The 14,054-nt window shown below is 40.1% G+C and overlaps 1 protein-coding gene across 4 annotated transcripts in view; it reads right to left on the bottom strand.

Annotated features, from left to right (window-relative positions):
• FGGY (FGGY carbohydrate kinase domain containing) overlaps positions 1–14,054 on the bottom strand; it is a 281,837-nt gene that overhangs the window by 61,037 nt on the left and 206,746 nt on the right. For 3 of the 4 annotated variants that reach the window (XM_082052357.1, XM_082052354.1, XM_082052356.1), the window contains 2 exons: positions 12,302–12,430; positions 6,281–6,384 (listed from right to left, as the gene is read on the bottom strand). In XM_082052357.1, the coding sequence (XP_081908483.1) occupies positions 6,281–6,384; positions 12,302–12,430 (233 nt within the window). The remainder of the gene's footprint in view (positions 1–6,280; positions 6,385–12,301; positions 12,431–14,054) is intronic. The other variant, XM_082052355.1, reaches the window with a different exon arrangement.

Below are 14,054 nucleotides of genomic sequence, written 5' to 3' on the forward strand. Positions count from 1 at the left end.
AAGGACGGGCAACCTGTAACAACAGTCGTGAAGTAAATGTGGTTTTTATTTCATGCAGCCCTCCCTGAGTGTAAAATGTCTTCATTAGCTAGGAAGTCAGCACTGTGACTGCTGCCAGATGCAATATATAAGCCAGCAGAACTGAACTGAAGGAGGACAGAGCAAAGGAGAGGTTCCTGCAATACTGATTTATTTCTCCCATTTGAAAGACACCAGCTCTGTGACTCATGTGCAGGACAGGCCTTACAGAAGAGAGGAATATTAAAAAAAGCAAGAGGGCAGGCGCTTATCAATTTCATAAAGCTCCTCTAGAATATTTCAAAAACTTGTCCAGGCTACCCTACATTCAATAGTTCTGCTTTTATTTTTATTTTTTCCTACTGCTTTCCTCCCCCTTCTCCCCATCTGTCTGACTCTGCCAAACCCAGCCCCTTTCCCCTGCTCAGGAGAAGGACGAATTGCCGTTGTTGCCGAACGCTGGGTCACAGCCAGTTGGCGCTCAGAGATGTTGCCCTGGGCTTCTGGCCCCGTCCCCTCGGAGACTGCACGTTTCATACCAGGGATGCATGTGTGGCCGTGACTGAAAAGCGCGAGGCTGAAGTGCTGCACGCAGTCCCCCAACTCGCTCTCCAGAAACACATTGCTTAGGGCCATCCCGCTACATTAAATATACTTGGCAAAGCAAGTACCAGCCTATTTAGTCCCTGCAAGTTTTTTCCTCACCACAGATGATTTCAAGCAGCTGAGGAGTCCCTGTGTAGTAATTACTCAAAAGTCTGCTGCTTGAACAACGTGGAGTGTTCTGAAGACGAGACTCTCATATCGGAGCCAAAATATACTGAATCCACTTGCTGGTCTGGCTCCCACCGAGATTACAGAGATCAGGCAATGAGAACGCTTTGAGCCAGCGTGTCTCTGCAGTCTCCACTCCAGGATGTACTGTGAAGGACACGTACTGTGCATGCTTGGGGGGTGGAAACGTGCTTTGCACTCTATTTGTGTGAACAAAGCTGGCAGCTTGGGCGGATATTGTGGAGCAAAGAAGCTCTATTGTGTTTGCCAGTCATCACGAGAATCAAATGAACAAATATAGAATAAGCAAATTGGGCTGAAGTTCCTTTAGCAGAAAACAGGCAAAGACTAGTCAGGCTTGGTAAAACAGAAAATGGGATATTCTTCCTGAAAAAATCCATAGTAAACACTGGGACAGCAAAATGATCTGCCCATTTTGCTGCTCAAGCTCTGTCTTTCAGACCATGTAGCAAATCTGCAAAGTTAGAAGATAAATTACCTATGCCTCCCAATTTTTAAAAAAAAGACTAAATTATAAGCTTCAAACCACATACACAATATCACCAGGGGAAAAAATAATTGCACACCATTCAGGTGAGTCATTGCCCAATGATAAGAGTCAAAGTAACAAAAACAGATACAAAGGAAGAGACTCCATCTAAACCTGAAAAGATTCCCTGACAACCCCCAAAAAGAAGTTTTGAGTACAGAGAGCTGATAAGGAAGGAATGACTGAAGAAGCACACAGATCAGACCACCGAACGAAGACAACCAAAAAAAAAATATCAGAGACTCTGGATAGGAACACAAAACATGTAAATTTGGGACTCAAAATGCCAGCAAATTTGGACCTCCCTGCCTCAGTAAACTGAAATCAAGCAAATGTTCCCATTAGAAGCTGCTCTGGGTGCTTCCTTCACCTGTGAATCCTAGAAGACGTCAGAGCAAGAATGACAAATAATTTCATAATGGAACAACTGTTCTGGGACAAGTGCAAAGCAGAACAGTGATCTCTAAGTAAGCCTAATTCACCACAAAATAGGCAGAAATTAGAGTTTTATCAACAGGGCTATTTTATGTGGATCTCTCCTGCTTTATTCAATATGCATGAATAGCACATATCGTGTACACATACAAAATTAGCAAGGACCGCATAGAGCAAATAGCAAAAGAGAAGATGAGATGTTGCAAAAGAAGATCCCTGCTCTCTCTCACAATGGGCTTCCACATTTCTGGATGTTGCAGCTCTACATGCATGTCCCCCTTGTCCTCCATAAAAGTCACCATCTGGGGGAAAAGGCATTATGCCCTAGTGACTTTGTAACCCTCAGAACTCTTTAATATTCCTACTCCAGAAGTATCATTTATTTCTGCTTACCATTTTAAATTACTTAAAATTCTTTTCACAACCTCTGGCTACCAAAAACCAATCCCAGTCTGGTCCCAGTCTGTCGAGTGTCACGTAAGTTTACTCAAACCTGTACTATCTTTGACAAAAAAAAAAAACTTACAATCTAGTGAAACATTTTACTGCAAGGAAAATTAAAAAGTTTTATTATGTGAATTTAGTGCCCACAAGAAGAGTGCTTTGCTGATATCAGGTACAGGAAACTTCAAGATTTATCTACTAGAAAGAAGCAGCAATACTGCTAGAGTACTTGCTCAAGGAATACTAGGAAATTTCTGTGTACAAGTACCATGTCACACTGCTGGTTCATATTCGGTTTTGCTATTTGCTAGCTGGCACCCAACAGTGAACTCAATTCTTGGTGGTTTTACACATCTGCAAAAGGGCAAGCATGCTTGTGCTCAGCACTGGGACAAGACAGTACAAGTATCTGTACCTGAAATCCCCCTGATCACATAAAGGTTTCAGTAGAAAACAGATTTTTGAAACCTTTAAAATATCCCATAAAACCCACAAGACACTGGCAGGAAGACAAGCTTTTAGGGAAACCAATTAACTTATTCCCAGAAGTTAGGGCATGTCTGTTAGACCCATGCAAACTACCAGTTAGGAATAACATGCAAGCTCTTATTTCAATGCCCCAAACCTGCTGCTATTTTACTGTGACAAACTACTCACACATTTTGTGTAGTCACCATGGCTACAGAAGGAAAGTCTCCTAAAAATTCCAAAACTAAATGTGGGTGCTGGAGCTTAAAGACACTGTCTACAAAACAGGATGGCATGCAGCTGCCCACTCAGAACAGTCAGCCTCTGAGTGTCCATCACTTGAAAAGAATACCTACGCTGCACAGAGAGATCAAAGCTGCAACAAATGAATCCCAGCCCTAAACCAAGGGACAATCCTTCACAAGTAGAAGGACAGCTTATTTGCCATTCCAAATGCAAACTTTGCTGATCACTTTCACCAGGGCAAAGGAGGCATCAGAGAATCATGTAAATGAAAAACTGCCCCAAAATATTCAGAAAACCAACTTTTCTTTTTTCCTCATGGATAATGGATGAGCCTTGAGGTGGCACTGACTCTGAGCAACTACCAACTCAGACCTGGACGTGGATCAGTAACCTAATTACAACATGCTTTTTGCTTCTTTCACGAGCTACTCAAGTACCTCAACAGAAACACAAAATGCTTTGTGTGTGTCCGATTACCCCAAACTGTCAGTGGTTAATTCCAAAAGTATATCCTCACTCAAAAATGGTAGTTCTACCACAAATTAAACTATTATAGTCATGAGTAAAATTAGGTTTTACATTTGTACTTCCTAAAATATCAAAGGCATGATTAGCAAAGTCTTTTGTTCAAGATCTTGAGAGTCCTTAAGGTAATGAAAACTGGGTCATGGAGCAGTAACTCTTAAAGTAAATGTTGTGTTCAAGCAATACCTGCTTCTGTGACTCATGGAGTATTTGGTGTAGAGAATGGAAATACTGTACCAACACACACACGCCAATGGCAGTGCCCCCACTCTCAACAAAAAAGGAAGAAGGGGGGGAGGGAAAGAAAGGCACAGCAGATGACTTTGAACAGTTTCCTGTTACGATTCCTTGAACAAAATCCAGCCGTACTTTCACCCTGCTTTCTGTTTTCTGAATTTCTCCTGACAGTTGGCTCTTTCGTTTGCCAGAACCACAACAAAGGACGGCCTTGAGTTTCCACACAGGCCATTTTCTCCCTCACCCGTCTCTGATCACCTCACAAAGGTATTATTGTTGCTGGCTCACTGGGGCTCAGTGCACCTGAGGCAGATCAAAGGCACTTTTTAATGCCCGCCTGACCACACAGGTCTCTCTCCCACTGCATTAAATTAAACTCGATGATTAATCTCTGTAGCCCTGAGGGTCCCTTGGTGCACATGGAGAGAGAAAAATATATATTTCTATCAAAACACAAGTATAATATACTTTCATTTTATAGCCCTAATTAAAAAAAGGAACAGCTAATTTCAGCCAAATGCAGCTGCATATAAGTGTCCTTTAAACACAAATACAACTGCTCTGTGTGCTCTACATTCACTTCATACAGTCTATGCAGGTAACAGAAAAAAGAACAGCAAACCAAAGTCCCTTCACAGATTAAATCCAGAGAAGTCTAGAATTTGCTTATTGTCTGCTGGCTAGAAATTGTTATACCTCTGAGCAGATGAGTGAAGGCAGGCAGTTAAGGAAATTATTATAAAATGCTGAGTAGTTACATTTAAATAAAAATCTACTTCAATCTAGTAAAAAACTGCACAAGCATCTGTTCACCAGTTTGCATTCAAGTGATTAAAGAGCCTTAAAAGGTTCTACCTTGCCTTTGGAGTGTAGTCTGTGCATGACTTTGGTGTTGATTTAACGACCAAACAGAACATCGACAACATCAACATGGACTTTTCCATGTCACTTTTGTCACATTAGGGTATTTAAAGGAGCCACATCTCTCATGCTGATTGAGTATGCACACAAAAAGTGCTGTCAAAGTGTTTATACTGATATGCCATGCTCTAGTTTGGGAAGAAAAACAAACTATAGTTGTGAACTGGGTCTACATTGGAGCTTATCAACAGAAATATATTGAAAAATTAATAAATAACCAGACCCGTGTGCTCCTCCAACGCTAGTTACGTGAAAGGAACAAGTGAGAGCCAGCTGGCCCATTTCCAGCTGCTCAGCATTGCCCTTACACCTTTTGGGGAAACTCTCTGAGAGCTTCTCAGCTTGTTTCAGTCCAGTACTTTGCCTCTATTAACCAAACACATTTTAATAATTTACACTAACTCAGCTAAATCGAACAGGTTAGGAAGAGTTCATGCAAACAACTTCTTCTGAAACGGCAGAAACCTCCATAAAAAAAAAAATGGAAATAAAAGTAGCAGCAGACTCAAAGGGCAACTTCTTCCGCCAGAGCTGGGATTTGCAGGGTGCCCCACCTGCACTATGGCAGAAAAAGAGATATCGATGTAATTTTTCAGAGACAGAATAAGCTAAGAGTGGTGGAGTCCGAGGTTTGAAACTCTTGTTTAGGAAGGAATACAACCATATTCGAACCGGTCTACAGGATGTAAGCTTGTGTTAAATGCTCTGCTTCACAATACTGGGATTATTCACATCTTTAAATTCAATCATGTGTTTAAATGCTTTTCTGAACTACAATCCATGTGACAAGATCACCATTTATTCATGCTCAAGCTCACCATGTATTCATGCTGTTACTACCAAGACAACATAAGTTACTGTTAAGCCTGATGTTTTATTATCAGTTTCCTTTCTTTTTCTCTACTGGAGCTCTCTCCACAAGCATGTTAGTCCTCTCTAACACCTCTAGCACTTCCACTGCCATTTGCTCATTTTGAAAAAATTCAAGTTATCATCAGTCTAAATTTAAGACCGAAATGAGTTTTAAACAAAAAATATGGCAGAAAAGGGTACTTATCTAAATGGAATGCTTTCAGACTCATACATTTTAAAAAGGTATAAATTTCAAAAGCAGACACTAAATTTTAATTGCAATCTCAGAAAAAGCTTTTGTATTAATTCACTGAGAAAAATTAGCAAAGTGAAAATTGCTTATTGGGGTTTTCCTTTCTTTCTATTCATGATACGTATCATAATTCTATATGTGATGGTGACTTTCAGAGGCAGAAGGATTTATATTGATTAAGTGAAGAGGTGGGGGAGAAGGGCTGTGACTGGAGACATGCACTCCTCCAAAGACACTATTCTGTAACACATTAGTGACAGGCTTGCCACAGATAACTCAAGCTCGGAGTCTCTGGCTCAGATTTCAGGCTGCTCTTTAAGCCACTCCAGCATCATGGTTTTTACTTTCCATGTCATTTTTCAGTATTGATTTCTACTACTATTAAAGTTCTTGCTTAGCAGCAAATGCATGGTAATATATAATTAATATCCAAAGGTAAAGATAGCGTTACCAGAAAAAAAATCAAGGAAAAGGGTGAGAAGGACAAAGTATTTTTTTTCCTTCAAAAACATTAGTTAGTATATTCCATACAAATGAGGGCTACACATACAACCTACCCCCATGTGGCATGAAGATGTTCCACAGATCATGGCAACTCGGGATGTAATTGGCTGGTTCTCACATGGCAGGTTATAGCCTTTCACATCTGCTCCAATTACTCCTATTAAAAGAAAATGAAAATTCTATTTTAAAGAAGAGCAAGCCAACCCTCACAAAACAGAGCTTTTCCACACACAAATAATCGCCAAGTATTTCACGCCACTGCCACAAAACAAAGAGGTCTACTTAGTCAAAAAATAAAGTTATTTTAAATGCATTTTTATTCCAGATATATGAGGACACAAGATGATTTATTCTATATTCATGTTTATCATAATAATTTTAAATGTTATTTTGAGTATAAGCTGACCTTTATTCTCTTAGGTAGTACACTAACATGCAGAATAAAAGACTGCCCTGTTGGGAAAGGCAGTACAGTAGACTGCAGATATGTTCATTTGTTCACCGTCTATAATGCATATACTATATGATGTGTTTTGTCAGGGGATGAGTTGGAGAAAGGGGTAACTTGGCAGGAGACTCAAAGGCTGACGGTTTTGCCGTCTTAGCTGCTGCTATTCTGTCCATGTCGAACCATTTAAAGGAAGCTTACTCCTTCCCTTAGAAGAACTGTGTTTGGCTCTGAGGAGCTTCTGCGTGCAGGACAGGACAGAGGACAAAGTCAGCAAGGACTCAGCCTGCAGCAGAAACTTATACCCAGGAGATGCCAGAGAGGAGCCAGAAGCTTGTTTACAGAACAGGGCAGACCTGCAGCCAAGCTTCAGCTGCAAAATGCAGCAGCCCAACAAGTAATATTCTTTTGTCTTTTTTTTTTCTTGAGCATTACTTTTCAACCGGCAAACTGGTCACTAGACTGTGTGTCACATCTGCATCTGCTAAAGAAAAAAAGAAAAATAAAAATTTCTCCTCACTGTAGAGGGATCATGAAAGTATTTGCTGAATGTTGTAAAAGACACTAAGCGCTGCAAGTCAGGATGGCCGAGCGGTCTAAGGCGCTGCGTTCAGGTCGCAGTCTCCCCTGGAGGCGTGGGTTCGAATCCCACTTCTGACAGTTCCCTTTTGGACTGCGAACTGGCTGAAGGGAAGAAGCCAGAAAGTCCTTGTCAGTGGGGCTGAGTCTAGTTGGAGGCCTGTATCTAGTGAAGTGCCTCAAGGGTCAGTACTGGGGCCTATATTATTCAATATATTCATCAATGATTTGGATGAGGGAATAGAGTGTACTATCAGCAAGTTTGCTGGGAGGAGTGGCTGACGCCAGAAGGCTGTGCCGCCATCCAGCAAGACCTGGACAGGAGGAAGAGTTGGGCAGGGAAAAATTTAATGAAATATAACAAGGGAAAGTGTAGAGTATTACATCTGGGCAGGAACAACCCTGGGTTCCAGTATAAGTTGGGGAATGACTTATTATAGAGCAGCTTAGGGGAAAGGGACCTGGCGGTCCTGGTGGACAACAGGATGACCATGAGCCAGCACTGTGCCCTTGTGGCCAGGAAGGCCAATGGCATCTGGGGTGTATTAGAAGAGGGGTGGTTAGTAGGTCGAGAGAGGTTCCCCTTCCCCTCTACTCTGCCCTGGTGAGACCACATCTGGAATATTGTGTCCAGTTCTGGGCCCCTCAGTTCCAGAAGGACAGGGAACTGCTGGAGAGAGTCCAGCGCAGGGCAACAAAGATGATAAAGGGAGTGGAGCATCTCCCGTGTGAGGAAAGGCTGAGGGAGCTGGGTCTCTTTAGCTTGGAGGAGACTGAGGGGTTTACAGATATATAAAGGGTGAGTGTCAGGAGGATGGAGCCAGGCTCTTCTCGGTGACAACCAATGATAGGACAAGAGGCAATGGGTACAAACTGAAACACAAAAGGTTCCACTTAAATTTGAGAAGAAACTTCTCAGTGAGGGTGACAGAGCACTGGAACAGGCAGCCCAGGGAGGTTGTGGAGTCTCCTACTCTGGAGGCATTCAAAACCCGCCTGGACACCTTCCTGTGTAACCTCATCTAGGTGTTCCTGCTCCGGCAGGGGGACTGGACTAGATGATCTTTCGAGGTCCCTTCCAATCCATGACATTCTATGATTCTGTGGTTAGTAGGCTACGTTGCATTAACACCTTCTTGTTTAGCTCACCATTGCAAGATTCTGCTATCAAATTGGTCTGTTGGGGTCCGTCTTATCATGATTGCCATGGTTATCATAGTATTATCATGGCTGGAAGTTATTTAAATAATCAGAAAATTAGGGCAAAAATTTAAAGTCTTTACCATTCTGTCCTTATGTCTCTTTATGCTAGCTGGCTTATAACTACATAGTAGCATAGCTGTCATACACAGAGTCTATTTGTAAGGAAAAACAGAAAGCTAAAAGCATGGCTTCTACCTCTTATGCTTTTTTTTTTTCCCCCCACTGTTAAAACATAGACATGCATGAGTTTGTATTAAGAATTTTGGATAGGGTTTTCTAAAAGGCCATTTCCTGTACTAGGCGACACTGTAATAGAATTTTTAGAACAACTTAAAAATATTGTTCGCACTTCAGAGGGAACAAATCTATTAAACTGAATTGTCAGCATATGTTGCAAATGTATTTTCATAAACAATACAAAATTGAAGAGCCTCATGTTTAGATATTTTTAACCACTCAGAAAACACGCATCCCGCAGAATATGCATTCTTGGCCTTTTTGAAATCAGTAGGATTTTGTCAGTGGCTTTACTAGTGTTCAGAGTTGCTAGAGTCGTCTTCTTTGTGATTAATGGAAGTCAGACAGCAAATAAGTCTGAAACATTGTCATAAAAATGAAAGATTAGACATTTTATTTGCTAAAAATAATTTAATTGCTGTTACAAGTCACTTTCACCTTTAACTTAGCTGGAATTGTTCATATTCTGAGGCAGACTCAACATCTTTCAAAGATTCTCAAGAGAGACTGAGAACAAGTAGTCTGTATATCACACAAACTGCAGGCAGATTTTAGAAAAGCAGGCAATGCTTAGCATGCGTGCTCTTGGATCTCTTCCACAGAGACAAAGTATTTTAGATACTGTACAATAAATTATCTACTTTTGCTGAAACAATGCTGATGCCTTTTTAAAAGGTGCAATGCAAACATTATTTTTATGATGCCAGTCCCAAAAGACTGGCCTCCCATACTCACATTTTTATCTGTAGGCTCTTTTAAATTGGTCCAAAATATAAGACATAACTACTCAGCTTTCAGTTTTTACTTTTCCGTAATAGGTATCAGATGGACTGACAGATGATCTCCACAGCCATAAATATTTCGCAATTCTTTATCTTATTTTACTCAAAACTTTGAAGCCTTTATAAACTTCAGGAACCTATCCTGCAAAAACACACTTTATATCCAGCCAAAAGCAGATCTGAACAGTGCATCAAAAGTTACCAACACTGAAAACAAGACCTCCATTGGGTCACATTGTTTTAGCCTGCAGGATACAAAAGAGCCCTTTTCATAATTCCGCTGTTACAGACTTCTTTTTAAAACAACCAGCCAAATGTGTACAAGAATAAAATAGGGACACCCATTGGATGGAGATGTCCCACAAACTAATCTAATGCTTACTAACTTACAAGTCGTAACCTTCAAACAAATGGTAAACCTCAACATTTCAATACAGATCACAACAGAATAAGCACTAAATACACATCAGTACCTTTTAAAAACAAAAGTTTTACATAAACTGCAGATTATTTCTTTCCAATATTTTCACATTTTAATTCACTGTTTCAAATCTCTCTATTTTCTTTTCCTCTGTGTGCCTTTTATCATTAATAAAAGATTAATATGTGTTTGTGCATTGCGATACTTAATATCTGATGATCAGAACACAGTTTCACTTCCTAGTTCTATTATGTATGTTCTACTTTCACTTTTCTGCTTTTCTTTCAGGATTTTCACCTCTGTATTCTACACACTGTAGGTTAAACTAGACTTGAGAAAAATGAAGGTTCTGGATGAAGGAGAACTATTTAGTATTTGAGATGTAGCCACACTACTAATTCTCTTTACCTACATTTGCACTCTCCAGCTCTCCTCCTGCTCCTGCTGTCTCTTTCGCTATCCAAATATCTTCCTTTTTACTGCCTTTTCTACTAGCTTCCCTACCTATTTATTACCCTTCCCAGACTGAAAAGGATGACTTCTATCCTAGATTTTCCTCTTCTCCCAGGCTCTGCTCCAGTACTGTGTGATTAGCACATAGGTTCTGCCATTTGCGTTACCAACACTTCCCCCCATAAAGCATCTCTCCCTCTCCAAAAATAACCTATATATTCCTTCTCTCCTGGCAGTGGTTTCGGTAGCCTGCTAGTGTTTGTGGTGCCATCTGGGAAAACAGATTCTGATAAACAGGACTGGCAGAAGCAGACTGTCTCCATCCACTGAAGTCTCACTCTGCTGGATGCCAGGAGCTATATATTTCTAGCATTAGGGGTTCCTTATAGAAGACTACAGAAAATGAACAGCTCTCTGTTCTTCTTTAAATTCAATTCATTGATTCCAGCACATGAAATTTACTGGGCAAACTTTTTGTGCTCTGAATCCAGTAATCATATAATGATGCCAATTAAACAAGGACCCTCCACTGTCATTTTCACATGTCCTGTGACAATCCAGTTTTTCAGCAGGTTCATTAGTTCAGGCCAGCTTATTATCACACCCTTTCCAAGAATACAAAACTGCTAGGGCACATAATTTTAAACACATTTTTATGCAATTATGATACTAATTGACACAAAGAGATTTTTAAGTAACTCACAACAGTAGGAACACAACTACAACTATGACACTAAAAGTCAGTCTTTATGTAATCCTTTCTGGGGGATCAAGAAAAGCAATCTACCTGATTTCTTAATCTCATCAGAAAGAGTTATCAGAGGCAGAGGAAGTGGATTTAAACATTTAAAAAGTTACAGGCCACAACTTCTGGAAGAAGACGAGATATAAAATATCAAAAAATATTTGACACAAACCTGGTACTTTAGCATCAAATCATACTTCATTTAGATCTAGAGAAAAATACTCTGATGAGCAAGAGACTTCCATTGAACAGTACGGTTTCAATAACACTGAAACTTTCTGAGGTAAGACTTTTTTCTAAACTATCAAACTAAAAAGCCTCCATTTCCTGCTGAAAAATGACATTGAATTACTTTTTATTGACTGTATTTAGATAATGCCAAACAGCACAGTTGGAGCAATTGAGCCTCACCCAATAGCTTTCAACACAGTTGAAAACAAGCCTATCAGAATATTGTGCTGGAAAAGAAAAAAAATCTAAGCATCAGGCCTCTCAGTCCAGCTACAGAAAAAAAGTCTGAAGTTACAGAAGGGAAATGCTGTGCAGAGGTCAGTTCCCCCTCTACTCCTGTTGGCTAGTTTGGATACACAGTATTTACATATTCTAACTCCCTAGACCAAAAGCAGCGGTTTTATCCCACATTACGCTGGCATAAGTGTATGCGAAAAAATCTCTATTGTATTATTTAAACAAAGCATGAATCGCTTCATAAAACTAAGAAAGACAACAAACTATGAACAGCCTCAGACATGAAACTTCTCCCTTAGAATGTCAGGGGCGGGTTGTTGGTGGTAGTGGTGTTGGTTGGTTGGGTTGGGTTTTTTTGGTTGGTGGTTTTTTTTTGTTTTGGTTTGTTTTTTGTTTTGGTTTGTTATGTTTTGCCTACCCCTAAAGTTTTGAGCAACAGAAGATGCGAACTCACAGCACAATGACATGCCAACACATTGGCGTTTCAGTTCACAAACTAGTAGAAGTTAATAACCAATTTGCAAAGCCAGCTGAAGAGCAATAAACAGTGATAGCCCTTTTCTACAAGCAGATAAACTAGCAGTTATTGTGAGGGGTTTCTTATTTTAGTTGTGCTATTTCATAAGAACAGCATGAGAGCAAATTGCAAGATACAAAATAGGCTGTGAGAAACACAGCTTTTTGAAATTAATTCAATACATTCCTGTTTCCAAAAACAGTAAATATCTGACAGAGTACCTAGTCCTCCAGCATGTGCATCAATGAGCGATGCCGCTACTGCAATCCCTTCAGGGAGACCGAGATCTTTTGCAGCTTCTGGCGTTAGGCCTTTTCCAACAGGCTCTCCAGGAGACAAGACATGGTTTCCTGGGCAGACACAAGAAAAACCAAACACCTGTCAATTTACTAAACAGAAAAACAAACATGTATGTTATTACAAGAATTCCTTTCCTCTCCCTCACGTTAGCGTGGTATATTTAAAACGAAAAGTGCATCAAAGAACTCTATCTGATTAAGAAGTCTGTCTGTATATTAAATACAACCACACTAGATCAGGCTGTCCCATAGCAATTTAAAAGTTCAAAAGGATTCAATGTCCTACCTATCCACAGAGAAAGATTTCACCACAAGCAATTTAATTCCGCTTGGCATCTTTCCAAGAGATATGAAATACTTATGCAGAAATCCCAAGTTCTTGCGGCAGCGGCTGCCTGGGCTGCCTGTGGCCATTCTCTGCATGTGAACAAGAGTCAGCTCAGGCCACACTCACAACTGCAAACTGCACCTGTTGCACAAGGCAGGCACCAATTTTTATTCCCACTTCCATCCTTTCCAGCAGCTTCTACTAGGAATAAGGTGGCTATAGTAACAGAAATTCAGAAAAAGAAAGTGGCTTAAGCAGCAAATTCATCCTGTTGCAGCTGATTGCTCAGAAAAACAAATCTAGATTCATTAAACTTTCAGAACTTTAAGGACAGTCCCCAACAGCCTTGTCTCTGGCTGCTGAGTATAACCACAGAGCCTGACAGCTCCGGGAACCATACAAATTTTCCTATTTATCTAAAGATTCGCTGGGTGAGAGGCAGTAAAAGGCATAGCAGGAGCTCCCTGTCAATACCATGGCTTTAAGTCCAAGACTTTGTGCTCATTTAATAGTACCTATCTGTAGCATTTATTCAGTTCAACAAATCTTCTGGGCAGAGTTGACAAATTTCCTTTTTAAAATAATACACACCTTTTTTCACAGGCAAGTCAATTGAGAATGTTATACCTAAAGCACATTCTGCTGTGTAAAAAGGAAATAAAACATCCTCCACAATAGATTAAGAGTAATAGAGTATCACATCAGGAACACACTAATTAATACTCATGAGCATAATCTTCTAGGAATACAGTTATACTGTCTTAGTGTTAGATGAAAAGAAGGTTACGATACTAAATTCATGGGCAGAAAACAGGTCTTCAGTTTGACATATCACTTAGATCCTCGGCTTTGGTGTAAATCATGTTGGTTCTTCACTTTAGGGAAGGTGCCTACACGTTGCAGGACGCAGTGCATGTAGCACCCTGTGATCAAACGGCACACACAGCTTCTCCACGTTCGTTTTTCCAAGAGTTTCTATTCTACTGACAGCCACACCGCTGCCTCTGAAATGCAGGGCTGAATCTCAGACAAGAAATCTAAGGATGTATAGCCAAAACTTTTTCACTTGACTGGGTTTAGTTTGCGGCAGTAACCAAAACTCACCATCTCCATCACTCCAGTAGCTTATACAGAGGAAGTAATGATATTAGACTAACTCCTCACAGGAAAAAAAAAAAAAAAAAAAATCTATATTTTATTAATTTTTAGTGTAAAGTCAAAACATTGTGCTAGCTTTATCAAGAGGTGTATCTCTTGCATTTTTTTCCCCAACAAGTTTATATTTAACACAACGTCTATATTATCTTTCTGTTTTTTTAAGACATCAGAGCATAATACTGTTAAAAC

Source organism: Streptopelia decaocto, assembly GCF_964273445.1.
Source record: "Streptopelia decaocto genome assembly, chromosome: 5".
Taxonomy (NCBI): domain Eukaryota; kingdom Metazoa; phylum Chordata; class Aves; order Columbiformes; family Columbidae; genus Streptopelia; species Streptopelia decaocto.